The sequence below is a fragment of the Vidua macroura genome, chromosome Z, assembly GCF_024509145.1.
Source record: "Vidua macroura isolate BioBank_ID:100142 chromosome Z, ASM2450914v1, whole genome shotgun sequence".
Taxonomy (NCBI): Eukaryota; Metazoa; Chordata; class Aves; order Passeriformes; family Viduidae; genus Vidua; species Vidua macroura.
Window position 1 is genome coordinate 31,658,193 of NC_071611.1, and position 13,077 is coordinate 31,671,269.

The following is a 13,077-nucleotide window of genomic DNA, read 5'->3' on the forward strand; positions in this document are numbered from 1 at the left end:
TCCCTCTGTTTTCTACTTATTTTAGGATGGTAAACTGTTTGCGATCTTGTATTTTCCATGTTTCTTAGTAACCCTAAGCATCTGTGGTTCTATGTACCTATAAAAAGCTATTCTACAATTAAGTACTTGTCCATAGCTACATCCCAGCTGCATATGCATAAACAAGTTTTTATTCAGCAATATATATTAGAGCAACTTCTGTATGCTATTCCTGGGACAGAGAGAATTTCTTGATACTAGAAAAAGTCTAGGGTTTTTTTTCTTTTTATATTTAGCTGGGAAACAGAACAGTTATCTGAATTAGCTTTCCTTTGGGCACTCAGCAATTTAAATTATATGTTAATTCTTAAACAGCTTTTACTTAAGAAGTTGACTCTGGCTTCAATGTCTTTTCAAGTGTGAGTTTCAGTTCTCATCCTCTAATTCAAGTTATAAATTTATGTATCTTTGTCAGAATACAAGTTGTCACTTAATGCTAGAAATTGCCAGAAATAGAATACACAATCACAAATTCATGTTTTGGCTACATCTGACAAAAAGGAAAAAAATGTACTTGTGTACAAAGGGTAATTATCATGATAATTCCTGTCTAAAGAATTATTTATCAGTACATCTGTGTAAAGGTGGGTAAACAACATTACTTATTTGTGCATGAAAGGTGGTTTGCAGATGCCTGGAGGTTGTTGAACTGGTTCTAGAGACAAAGGCAATTAGAAAATAAAAATTGTCGGCTTGCCGAAATTAGCTCTCTGGGATTTGTACATCCACTGGTAGGGGCAGGGGAATTACAGTTTGATGAATTGAAGAGAATACTGAACATGAAAAGGAAGATGTTCCATATAGATAAAAAAATTGTGTAGGGGGAATATTTCCTGGGATCAATACCAGGAATTATGATATTATGAGAAACTTAAAAACTTCTAGTGTTTGTGTTGCATAGAAAAGTCTGTAAAATATGGTAAGGGCTGAATAGTCTGACAAGATAAATCCAATCAATTTCTTTATCAATATTCAATGAAAGAACAGAAAGAAAAAGATGCATAGTGTTAATAAGGAAAATTATTTTAAGCATCAAGACAGGCATGATAGATAATAGGAAAAAAGGTATTTACATATAAATTACTACAATTTATCTGGAAACAAATCTCATGCAATAATGCTCTTAAGGGGGCTGAATGACCTTTGTTCAAGAACTTTGAAAGAACTGGTATAGGAAATCTCACTCTTATAGTAAGGATTGTTAATAAAATTTTAAAATCAGGAACAGAATAATATTAAACATGTTACTTGTATTTTAAGATATCAGCAATGATCTAGACAGGTACACAGCCTTTTTCATTTACTAAAGAAAAAGAAAAAAAGTTTTGAAGACTTTTGAAGAGTTCATAATCATCAAGACAAATATAAAATTGGATAAAATTGTTATGTGTTTACTAAATTAATTTGCTCTGCAACCTTATTTTGCAGACAAAATAGTCGGTGGACTCATAGACGTGATTTTTGTTATAATGTTACTAGGAAAATTGCTATTTAAAATAGAAAACATGAGTATATGTAAGGAATTTTAAGGTAGATTAGGAAGTAGTAACAGAAGAAAAAAAGGACTGCAAGAAGGTAGTATTATTTCCTAAGTAAACTGCTACTAGAGTTCAAATATTTCACCTAGTACTTTTGTTCATGGAGTGCACTAGTGACATTTTCATATGACTCAGTGTTAGGAAACTATCACTACAGAGAAGAATCAGATTACAGGATCTTGCAGTAGTTCAGTAGGAGAGAATGTAAAGCTTACATGTTTGACGTCCTGACATCTTTTGAAAATATGAAAGAAAATAGAAAGTCTGTTGATGACAATAAGCAATAAGCTGACCACAACTGAAAAGCAAGTTCAGTGACTCAACATCACTCATATTACTTTCATAATTGCTAACCTTTTTTATGACATAATTTCAATGTTGAAATGGTTTGATTTTGCAAGGCCTGAAGGTTTTGACATAATACATTTATTGCTGACTAAGTTACAAACAGGCAGCAATTATTTGCTTATAAATAAAATTAAAAGCAACAAAACCAAGGCAAATCACATCAAATAAAAAAGCTTTTCATTCATTAGTGTACATTACCCCTCAAATATCCAACTTCATATTCTCATTTCAGAAAGAAATTACAGTAAGGCGTGTAATTTTTGTTTTTTTTTTTCCACAGAAAAGGTATATCAAAGGTATATTTGATAGAAAGCTGGAAGTTATTTATTATGAAAATAATAATAAAAATTGCAAAATTCATTAAGGCATCTGAAGAAGTTTTAGAAATCCTCACACAGAAAATATTAATTTTTTTTTCTTTGGAAAAGAATTGCAGTATGTCTATTTCCATCTGAAAAATAACAAGAAAAAAATGTGATGAATAAACAGCTCCAGAAAAAACAGAATTATTTTATTGGACCATTAATGATTCTAATGGTTCATCTACAATTTAGATCTTTAAGAAACATTTTGAGATTATTAAGAATGTCTAAACCATACTATATTCAAATGTCCAAATTCAAATGTCTAAACCATACTATAAATCATAAATTTAAATTTAGTTGACTGAACTGTGTATTTGACATCAGAAAGCATACTTGATATAAGATATATTAGGAGAAATGAGATTTCAGTAAAAAATATCTCAAAGCATTGTCCTGTGTTTTACATGTGTCCATTCTACTGCTTTTCCTTCCCCATCCCATAAAAGAAATTACCTAGACAGGAAAGTGTCAAAATAAAGTATGTCTAAGTAAGATTCCACAAGAATTGTCAAGAAAAGTCCTTTTTCTCTGTTTCTTGTTGTAAATTATAACTGAATTGTACAATTCAGGTAGTTATCATTCCTTTTACGAAATATACTTATGTTCAGAATAATATATCATGCTTGGAAATATAGGAAGAAGCCATCTTCACTAAACCAATGTGAAACTGAGTAATGAATGTAATGCAAACATTACCAGATATGGTAAAAAGAAAAAAAAAAAAGTATTACCAAGTAAAATTTCATCCTACCTTGTCATTTAAGATACAAGTACTCTGAACTGTGTTCTATTTGAAATGCAGTTGACCAAAATAATGCACAATAATCTCCATATTATAGAACAGGTCATGAATATTTGCTGGAAGTATTTTAATCTGACTTCAGTTTGCTAACATTATATAAATAAAAAACTGTCATCATTTTCTCATGGTTTCCATTTTACAGCTGTGAAAACATACAATTTGTTTTCTTGAATAACTGCTGCCAAACTGTCATTGGGAATTTTAGTAATATCTAATATTTTCACTGAGGTAAAATTTTACAATTTGTGGTTACTGGAAGTCTCTTCCTGTTTCATAGCAGACATGCATCCAAACTGGGAGTGTATTACCAGGCCCATATTCCATAGCAGTAACATGACTCCTTACAGAGAGCTCAAGCTCTGCTTCTGGCCAAAAATAAGATATCTAGGACATAGGAAGCAAAATAACTTGATAAACATGAGTCTGAACTGTCACTTATTTAAATACGTTAAGTCTGTATTCTGTCAACAAACTAGAATAGTTGCTTTTCTTGCTTTTTTTAAGGCAAAGAAGATTCATTGGTCAGTCAGTGGGTAGAAAAATGGATACAATGGGAAAAGAGAGAACAATAATCTGCACCTCTTATTTACATTTCTTTTGCATAGATGTAAAGTTTCTGTTTATATTTCTGGAATGATCTTTAAGGCATCTGAACTCTGTCTTATGCAATAGTAAGATACGAGTCTTTGAGCAAAACCAGTGGTGCTTAATCTAAGGAGGTATGTTGCTATGAAGGACATTTATTTTTCTTCAGGTATCACCACCAGTGGTATTCAGGACAGAAGATTATTTCTCTTCAAATGAGATCAAAAGATAGTTTAATCTCCCTGAGATGCCCTGGCATTCTTTTCCACACCACTCCTTCTATGCAAGTTTAAATCTGTGGAGCCTTAAGGATCTTTTTTTATCAGTTATAAAACATAAATGGCACAACAAAAGTATAACAACAACTGATGCTTACTAAATGAGATGAGGAAAAATAACTATTTTTTAAACAGCTAAGAAGATTTGACATTTTAAAATGAGATTACCTGAAAAAAATCTCTTGCTCTCATTGAAAGGAAAACATAGAGACACAGAACAAGCTAAGAATTTAATAGAAGACACATAAAATGTTCATTTTTCAAAGTTTCTGACCTGAAGATTTTTTGGACTTCAAAAAGGGCTGGGGCTTGGATGGAGAATGTTCTGCTCAAATTACATTTATAGTTCAGCACATCATTTTCAGAACAAAAATATACTTGATAACTAAGCTCTTTTTGTTCTTAAGGGATAGCCGCAAGCTCTTAGCAACATTACCTAATTCATGATTGTTGTTCAAAACTGAACTATATGTTTTTTGAAGTTTTGTCTTTTAGTAGTCATTTCAATGCGATAATTATGACTCTAAGTTCTCAAGCCCTCAGGGCAAGTTATGTGGTGTGGGTTATTTCCCCACTGCATAGTGCTCATTTAGACCTCTCTGGGTACAGGAAAAAAAAATTTCTGTCATTTTTCAGTTCAAAGTGTCTGAAATCATGTGAGACTCTGTCAGAACGCACTGGGGTGATGCTTCTGTAGCATGACACCAAATGCATGTGGCTTGTCTTATGATTCATCATGAAAATATCTGAGGGTGGAAGCTCTGTAGGGATTTTACAAGACTGTATAGGGAGAATAGAGAGAAACTACTGTGATCTGGACTGGTTGTAGCAAGTGCTTCTAAGTTCCACTTAGAAATTGCACTTCTAAGTGCTTCTAGGTTTTTCATTCTTAAGATAGACTTTCCTTACTCCAGAAGGGGGTCCAATAGAGAGCTAATTTACTTGCAGGGCAGATGGCAGAGGAAGACCACAGGACAGAATCCTAAGTTTCTTGTCTTGACGTGCACTCATATAACGCTTGTGAGCAAAGTATAAGATGTGTTAAGGAGCTCACTGGGTTTATCTGCTCAGTCTGATGAGGATTCTGTTGAGATGAATTTGTGCCTTTACTTTCTATGCTAGTATTACTGAAGACAACTTGTGAGGACCTAAAAAGTTGTATGACTAACGACCTATCATTTGGATGATTTTCTTCAACTATGTGCAGTGGGATACATTTCTTACCACTTCATTAACCACACTGATATTTTAATCTATGTGGTCTTCATGGAAAGTTTATAAATAATGATGCCGTCCTAACACTCAAAATATAGAAATTAATCCCAAATGTGGACATGTTTCACATCTATGTCTTATATTTCCATAATATTGCAAATGAATAGATATTAGGATTTAGGTGAGTGCTAATTTTTCTGTTTTAAAAAATCTCTTTACCTTTTATTCCTTAAAAGTGCATGCAAAAATGCTATCCCTTTTAATTTTTTTTAATAAGAATTTTTATTTCAGCCATCTTCCCAAAGCTTGAAATTACCATCTGCACTGGTCAGTTGTGTCAGCAATATATTTATTACATGCTCTGGAGTTGATCTCCAGAAACTCTTCTTTTTAGTGGTAGCATATTTCAGGCTCCACAACCATTTGTAACTTGGGGGGCATTTTGAAACTGTTTATGGAATTAAAAAGTTTGATAAGACTTTTTTAATTGATATTTATCCAGAATCTACTGGTTTAAGCCACCAGCTCATCTTGCATAGTCTTAAAAAATCTGCCATTGGTCATTATTACTATTTAATAATGACACTGATGAAATTTCTGTGAACTTATATTAGGAGATTACTTTTCAGTATTGCTTTAAGAATTATCGTTACCTTTCCAGATACATGTATTGCACTGTGTATTACTGTATTTTAAGCAAAATATTTTATCAAATTACTTTTTTTTTTGCCCCCATTTCATAAAAATCAAAAGATGCAGTAAATTAAACTGATCTCTTTGGAAAATTTGGACTAGGCATACAAATGTTAGTCCTATATGCCCCAGGTGCAGTTTTCTTCTCAGGATGTGTACGTCTGTATTATTTATTTTTATTGGTTTTGTTAAGTTTTGTATTAAAAATCTAACACTGCTAGAACAGTTCTTATTATATATTTTCATTGGTTTTGTTGAGTTTTGTATTAAACATCCAACACTGCTAGAAGAGGTTTAGTACTGTCATCATTTAGAAAGGCATGCAGTGATAGGACATGGGATACAAGGTTTTAAAATAAAAGAGAGTTTATTCAGAATAGGTGTAGGAAAGAAATTTCTTACAATGTGAAATACTGGAACAGATTCCCCAGAGAGCTGGTAGATGACCCATCCCTGGAAACATTCAAGGTCAGGTTGGACAGGGCTCTAAAAATCCTGATCTAGCTGAAGATGTCCCTGTCATTGCAGGGGTTTAGGACTAAATGACCTTTAAAGGTGCCTTCCAACCCAAACCATTCTATGCAGGATAATGGCCAGAAATGTCACAAAGGAAACTCTTCCTCTGGTATCTGCTAGTGCATCTGTGAGAGGAGTATAGAAAATATTCTAGAGGACTTCAGTTTAACAGACATAGACCTTAGTCAATTTTTAAGTGAATTTTGTGGTATGGCTAGTAATTGAAAATCTGAGTGCTGTGGGAGGAAGAATGCATAAAAATAGAGATGCAAATAATCCTCTCTTTGGTTTGCCTTCTCAGAAAAAACAGAATGGAAAGGTGTTTCCAATTTTGCAGCATTAATAGCCTGATTAAAAATAAGGTTAATAGGACATATTCTTTAATCCTCCCTCTTTAGATATTTCACTGGGCAACAAGAACTGAAAGATTCCCAAGACTATTGAGAGAAAGAGGATAGATCCTCACTCAGTAGTCCAATGCAGCTACTATTGGAAGTGAGAAGTGGTACCAGATAATCTGGTTCCTACTATAAACATACATTGTCCTAAATAATTCAGTGGAAAATAGTCAAGAAGACTTTGTATAATGACTGGAGTCTAGGGTTCCTTCACATCAGGGAAGAGTCATAATCACTTGTAGACTTCTCTTGTGTCTATGTTATCCACCCTCCATGCCTAGTCGAGATTCTGCTCGAATGAGGAAGATGGACTCACTGTCATATAGCCTGAATTCTAGTGGTCAGAGCACTCTTCTGGTAACCAAGGAATCAAATTAAAATCTGCTTCCAATTTTATTTGTTTGTTGTTCGTTGTTGTTGTTGTTTTTGCCTTGTTGTTTTGTTTTGGTTTTTTTAAATGCAGAGTGGTTGGCAAGTATTATGGGCTTGAACAGGAAGAATTTCACAAGGCAACCTATTTTACCGGGTAAAAGTCTCTAGCTTTAATTTATCCCTGCTCTGGAAAGCCTATATATTGCGCACTCCGTTTTGCTGGTGAGTTCTTTATCTGGTTTGTAATACTGTATAGTAACTTTGTATACGCCCACACTCCTTCTGCAACTCTGCTTCTGAATGAAATTAGCTGAGTCAATGGGTGCTATGCTTTGTGCTGAACTTAACACTAAAGAAAAAGAGAGAAATTGTAATACATATGCAGAATAGACTCATTCACAGATTTCAAATGTTGTAAGTGACAGGTCAGTGCTGAGAAGCTATTTCTCAAGATAGTACAAGTCATTATGTATGTCCAGTGTTGAAAATGTCAGTGACTGAGTGATCAGGCAAGCATGCAGTGAGATAAGTACAGTATGAAATAGTAATGATGGTGCAGATTTGTGTAGCATTCGCTACAGTTAATATTTCACAATAAATTTATCTAGCTTAGAGAAAGCAGTAGATAACTGGAATATATATGATTTTTTTTTTTCATATTCAGATTAATCATGCGATGTTTCAGCTTTTAGAGTTTTGTTTATATTCTCTTCAAGTGTCTCTGGTATAAATTCCCAAACTAATTGGGAGGTGTGGTATAGGGGTGCTTTTTACATAAAACATGAACATAACCTAGTTGTAACTAGCTCACCTGGTCTCTTTAAAGTCATACAATATTTATCTTTACTGAACAATTACACATTTTGTTTTGTAGCATCTTTGTGAAAAATGCTAACTTTCATTCTCATTATTTCTAATTCTCAGAGTATGCTTTCTATCATGGATGTACTTAAATGACAAAAAAAAAAAAAAGCCACATTCTCTATAGAGTAGTAGAACATAAATGATGCTAGAGCCCCTTTAAATTTTGTAATCTGTTGTACTTTTGCGCTGTAAGTCTTCAAATAGGTAGTAATATCAATAGGTAGTAATATACAAATATTGAGTAATATAAAAATGTGTGTGGCAGTGTAGGCTCCCTTTTTATTACTGAATTGAAATAAATGCCATTTCACTGTCAATACACTGTGACATTCAAGTACTTTAATATTTTATTCTTTCTTCAGAATGGCATCAACTCTACTAGGGCTAATTTGGGGTATTGTAGAATAGGGTTGTGACAAGCAGCAGAAATGATCTTAAGGAAATAGGATCTATGCAAATGTGACGTGCAATCGCTTATCATGTTACTCCCAAGTTCACCCACACCCTAATCAAATACAAAGTCTTATCACACGTTTTAATGTAATTGAAGTTGCAGCTGGCTTCCATACTGCAGGATTTCCTGTCCAAAAGGGCAAGGGGTCGTTAGAAGTTTAAGAAGCCTTAGTACAGGGTAAACCATTTAGAAGAATGGCAAGCAAACAATGTATGCCCTGGATATGCTGAAGTATAAAAGTCTAGGAATCTTTTACATCGCAGTACAGATCAACATGGTGAACTCTGCTTCCTGCGTGTCTCTTTTCCTGCAGATTTTTGCACTTCTATGCAAAATTTTCAATGCTTTCTGTCATCCTGGAAGCACGGGCCGTCCTCAGAAAGGCTCTTCCGCTAGTGCCCCGTCCTTCCCCTCCATGCTGGGCGGGTGGGAGCGGCAGGGCAGGTTGCGCGGTGCCGGGAGAACCCACCTAGAGGGCCCCCTTGACGCCAGCATAGCCTCTGCCAGGCAGAGCCCTCTCCGCAGCCGAGCCCAGTCTGCTGCAGGACTAGTGCCACGCAGCCCGACACTGTCCGGGGCTGCCGCGGCTGCTGCTGCTGCTGGGCGAGGAGACCAGCAGCCCGAGGGCAGGCTGGAAATTCTGGCCCGGGAAAGGGAAGTGTGAGCCTGTTCACTCTGCATTGCTTCAAAATAGATGCCGTCTCTGTAGCCTGGGCTTAAGAATCTTCCCGAGGATGTTTGCCAGAGCGTAAGGAGTGATAACTACTGTCTGGGAGCTGAATTGGGAAAAAAGGACAGCAGAGAAAGAATGCTTAGGTAACATGGGACTTATAGCTTTGCTTTCGTTTTGAAACATACAAATTGATGCACGTGGGTTTATATACAGTATAATATCAAAACAGAACTAGACTCTGCAGTGAGAGTCAATAGCTTAGTCATTTCACTTAAAGGGAGCAGGCAGCCTTATTACGGGGTTAGACAGCAAAAATGAATTTGATCATGACATGATCATAACCTTTGATGGTATCTAACTGTAGTCCTGTCCTATGGAGTGGAAAAAGCATACTTCCTTCCTTCTTTCTTAGCTGAAGAAACAAAGTAACAGTATCAAATTCAGAAAGAAGTTTGGGGTTGTTGTACGAGGCTATTAAAAATCCTTCTGTTCCCCAGGCTCGTAAGAAAGGAAAACTGCATTAAATTGATCATTGATGAATATGTGTCTAAGAAAGAAGAAAAAGCAGTATTCATTTCTGAACATGGCAAAGCAGTCTGAAGTTACACATCTCTCCCTAAACACTGATTTGGCACAGATGGCAAGAAACTATCTTTTAACTAACCTTTTCCAACTGTCCAAAATGCTGCATATGAAGATGCTTTAATTCACAGTCAAAGCACTTGGATTTTTATCAAGGCAAACTGTTGGCATTGTCAGAACAGTTTCTGTATACTGATTAGTTTAATGTTTTTTTTAAAATAGCAAGTGATGCATAAATGGATGGACGTGTACCTAGAAAACCCTGTGAGAAGTCTTTCACTGGATCCTGGGAATTTTTATTTTTGTGGATTACAGTAATTCTTGCAATAACCCCTGCTGTTGACTGCTCATGCAGTTGTTCTGGCATGCATCTATGAATACCATAACAGATAAATCAGTCTGACAAGGAAAACACTAATGTTGGAAGACCTGTGAACATGATGCATGTGAATAATTTCCCCTTTAGGAGGCATTCATGGATATGGTGAGTAATCAATACACATTATAGACTCTTAAACTTAAAATGCTTGTTTGCAAAATACTGTGGCAACTACAAGATGCTATGTTTTTACCTAAATAAATGTCAAGTGTGGACTACCAGAGCTATGAGAAAAATGAAAATCAGACAGAGGTAGTAGTGATGAAGTAATATGAGTTTAGCACTTCTTTATATTGCAAAATAGGCAAGTCACATAAATTGTATTGTTATGGTAATGTCTTCTTACATAACTGTTTTGAGCAACGTGATGTATTTTCTTCCTGTGTCAAAGGAACAGTTATTCACATTTCTTTCTTAACCTGATTTGAAGAAAATAACAAAGGTATATTTTCCCCCTATGGTTTGTTTGTCATAGAACATATGTATTTATACTTTCAAGTGACCAGAAAAAAATGCTCATTCATATGGCAATTCAGTAATCATTTATTAAAGATATGCATAAATGCTGTAAAATGTTTTTGTACGAGAGGTTTTCAAATGTGGCCGTTTGAAAGACAATCATACAGCATTAAAATCCCTTTATCATCATTAAAACCTCTGTTTCCTCTTTGAATCACAGACATCTATAGTTCTTCCTGACTGAAGTATCTTTCTACTTGCCTTGCAATACAGTGCAGTCAGCTTGCTTATAAATTCTACCAGTGGTTGTTGCGTCACGTCTTCTTCCTGATGCTGGAATTAGTGTCTTGGTTAGTGCTTAATGAAGATTGTTAGCTAAGGCAAAAATACTTCCCCATAAAACTTTTGCCCTTTGGTTAAATACCAAGTCTTTCAGAACACTGGAAGCAAACCCGTTTTGGAAGCCTCTGAAGCGAACCAGCCCACGAGCCGCAGGCCGGCAGAGGAGCCGGCCGCAGGGCAGCGCGTGCGGCGGGCCGGGGCCGGGGCCGGGGCCGGGGCCGGGGCCGGGGCCGGGGCCGGGGCCGGGGCCGGGGCCGGGGCCGGGGCCGGGCGCGGGCCAAGCCGGGGCGGCCGCGCCGCCGGGACACGCCGGGGCCGCGCCGTCGTCACCGCCCGCACGCCGCCAATGGCAGCGCCCGCGCGCCGCGCGTCACCGCCGAGGGGCGGCACCGCGCGACGAGCGGACAATTAGCGGGCGCGCGCTGCTGCCGGCGCCTCTGTTTATGTCCTTAATTAGATCTGGTACCGCCTTGCCGTGAGACCGTTTCAGGCTCTTTAAAGGCCCGTGAGAGCCAGCTTCAAACCGCACCCCCCCGCCCAAAATTACTAGCGAGATCTCGGATGTGTTTCATCTTCCTTTTTGGCGGTTTTTTTTTTAGCAGAGTGTGCTGGAAAGGACACTGCAGGTGTGTCCGCACCTGACAGGGAAAGCGCTTCCATTTTCTTCTAAGAATATGGTTTGTTTCTCCTTTTATTAACTTAGAGAAACGTTTTAAGCACTCCTTAACCCACAGGTTAATTTCCTGACCAAGCATTTTTCAAACATGAACAGTGAAGTCTGCTGAAAGATGCTAGGAACGAACCATCAGTTTTTTATTTATCTTCTCTAGAAGCTGGTTACCTGTCTTCCCTGTCTGCTCCTTGCCAGCCCTTGCTGTCTGTCACAGTATGTGAGCCCATTGTCTGGGGAAGCCCAGCAGAAGTGTTTGATCGGAAGACATAAGATAATTATATGTTCTATATTTGCTACTTTAACTGGATGCAAATCATACCATGGTTTCTGCCTGCATTTGTGGTTACCTAATCACAAGCCTTAATTTAGAATGCAAATGTTTTTAGTTGTTCATGTCAGCTCTCAGAGAATAGGCAAGTTTGCTTATTCATGCTACAGTAGGTCTGTAAGGGGCATTTTTGAATGCATTTGAGTGTCAGGGCATTTTGAGTTGAGTGTCAGGATGTTAAGTCGCGAGTCATTGGTTTTCTTTTAATTCTGAACCTTCAAAAATCCATACAGTGACTGTAAGGTGTGCTATCCTTCTCTTGCAAGAGTAGAAATTGTCGTGAAATGTTCTGTATATATATACACTCTCTCATGCTACTTTCAGATGTCCTTTAGAGAATGACAATGAAGATAAAAGAAAGAATATATTTCATGGGACACAAATAGTTTTATATTTATTAATACAAATACTAGTTGATCAGCTTTAATAATGTTTCTTCAGTGCTGATGCAGCACATCAAAGGTGTCCTTTGGCCTGTGTCATATGCTTCATGATGTTTGTAACCTCTATGAGCATGCAGAACCAAATATTTTAGAACTAGATAAGTGATTTTAAAGTTATTTTCTTTACCTTAGAGACATGCATTTTGCCTTCGTGTGCTAGTTCCTGCTTGTCTTGCATGGAATATGGAGAGAAAGAGTTCTGGGGAATAAAAATATGAACCTTTCTGAAATGCAATTTATTGTTTTGAATATCCAGGATTTAATGTTGTGTAACAAGCCAAGGGAGTGGATGTGTCTTTTGTGTTAGGCCCTCTATTTGGATTTAGGGAAAGAACAGCCAAAAAGGTGATGGCCTATAGAGCAAGGTTTGATTTGGAATCCATAACCTTTAATAAATGTAGTGAAAATTCCAGTGTCTGAACTCTCCTGATAATTTTAGCAAAAGGTAGGAATGGACTGCTGGCACAAAGCAGCAATAAAATGTGTATGTTCCTAGGCAGTATGACTGGGAGCACAACTATATCAGACAGATAAATGTAGCTGTAATGTAAATAGACTCTAAATGGCTTAGAAAGTGGAGACTGGAGTAAGCAAAATAGGGTATTTTGTCTGCAACTGTTTCAGAGTTTGGATAACAGAGGAGCAAATGTAAAATACATTAAAGAGGTGCAGTGGTTGGAGGAAGTGATGTCCTGGTGAGGATGAAGTTAGGCCTGGAAGTACTAACACAT

At 36.8% G+C, this 13,077-nt stretch overlaps 1 protein-coding gene across 4 annotated transcripts in view; it reads left to right on the forward strand.

The window, feature by feature from the left end:
• Nucleotides 1–13,077, forward strand: part of PDE4D (phosphodiesterase 4D) — a 359,916-nt gene that overhangs the window by 97,079 nt on the left and 249,760 nt on the right. Inside the window, exon 2 of one of the 4 annotated variants that reach the window (XM_054002840.1) lies at nucleotides 11,128–11,178. The exons of the other annotated variants lie outside the window; for them this stretch is intronic. Coding sequence (XP_053858815.1) covers nucleotides 11,128–11,178 — 51 coding nt within the window. The remainder of the gene's footprint in view (nucleotides 1–11,127; nucleotides 11,179–13,077) is intronic. 4 annotated transcript variants of the gene reach the window in all.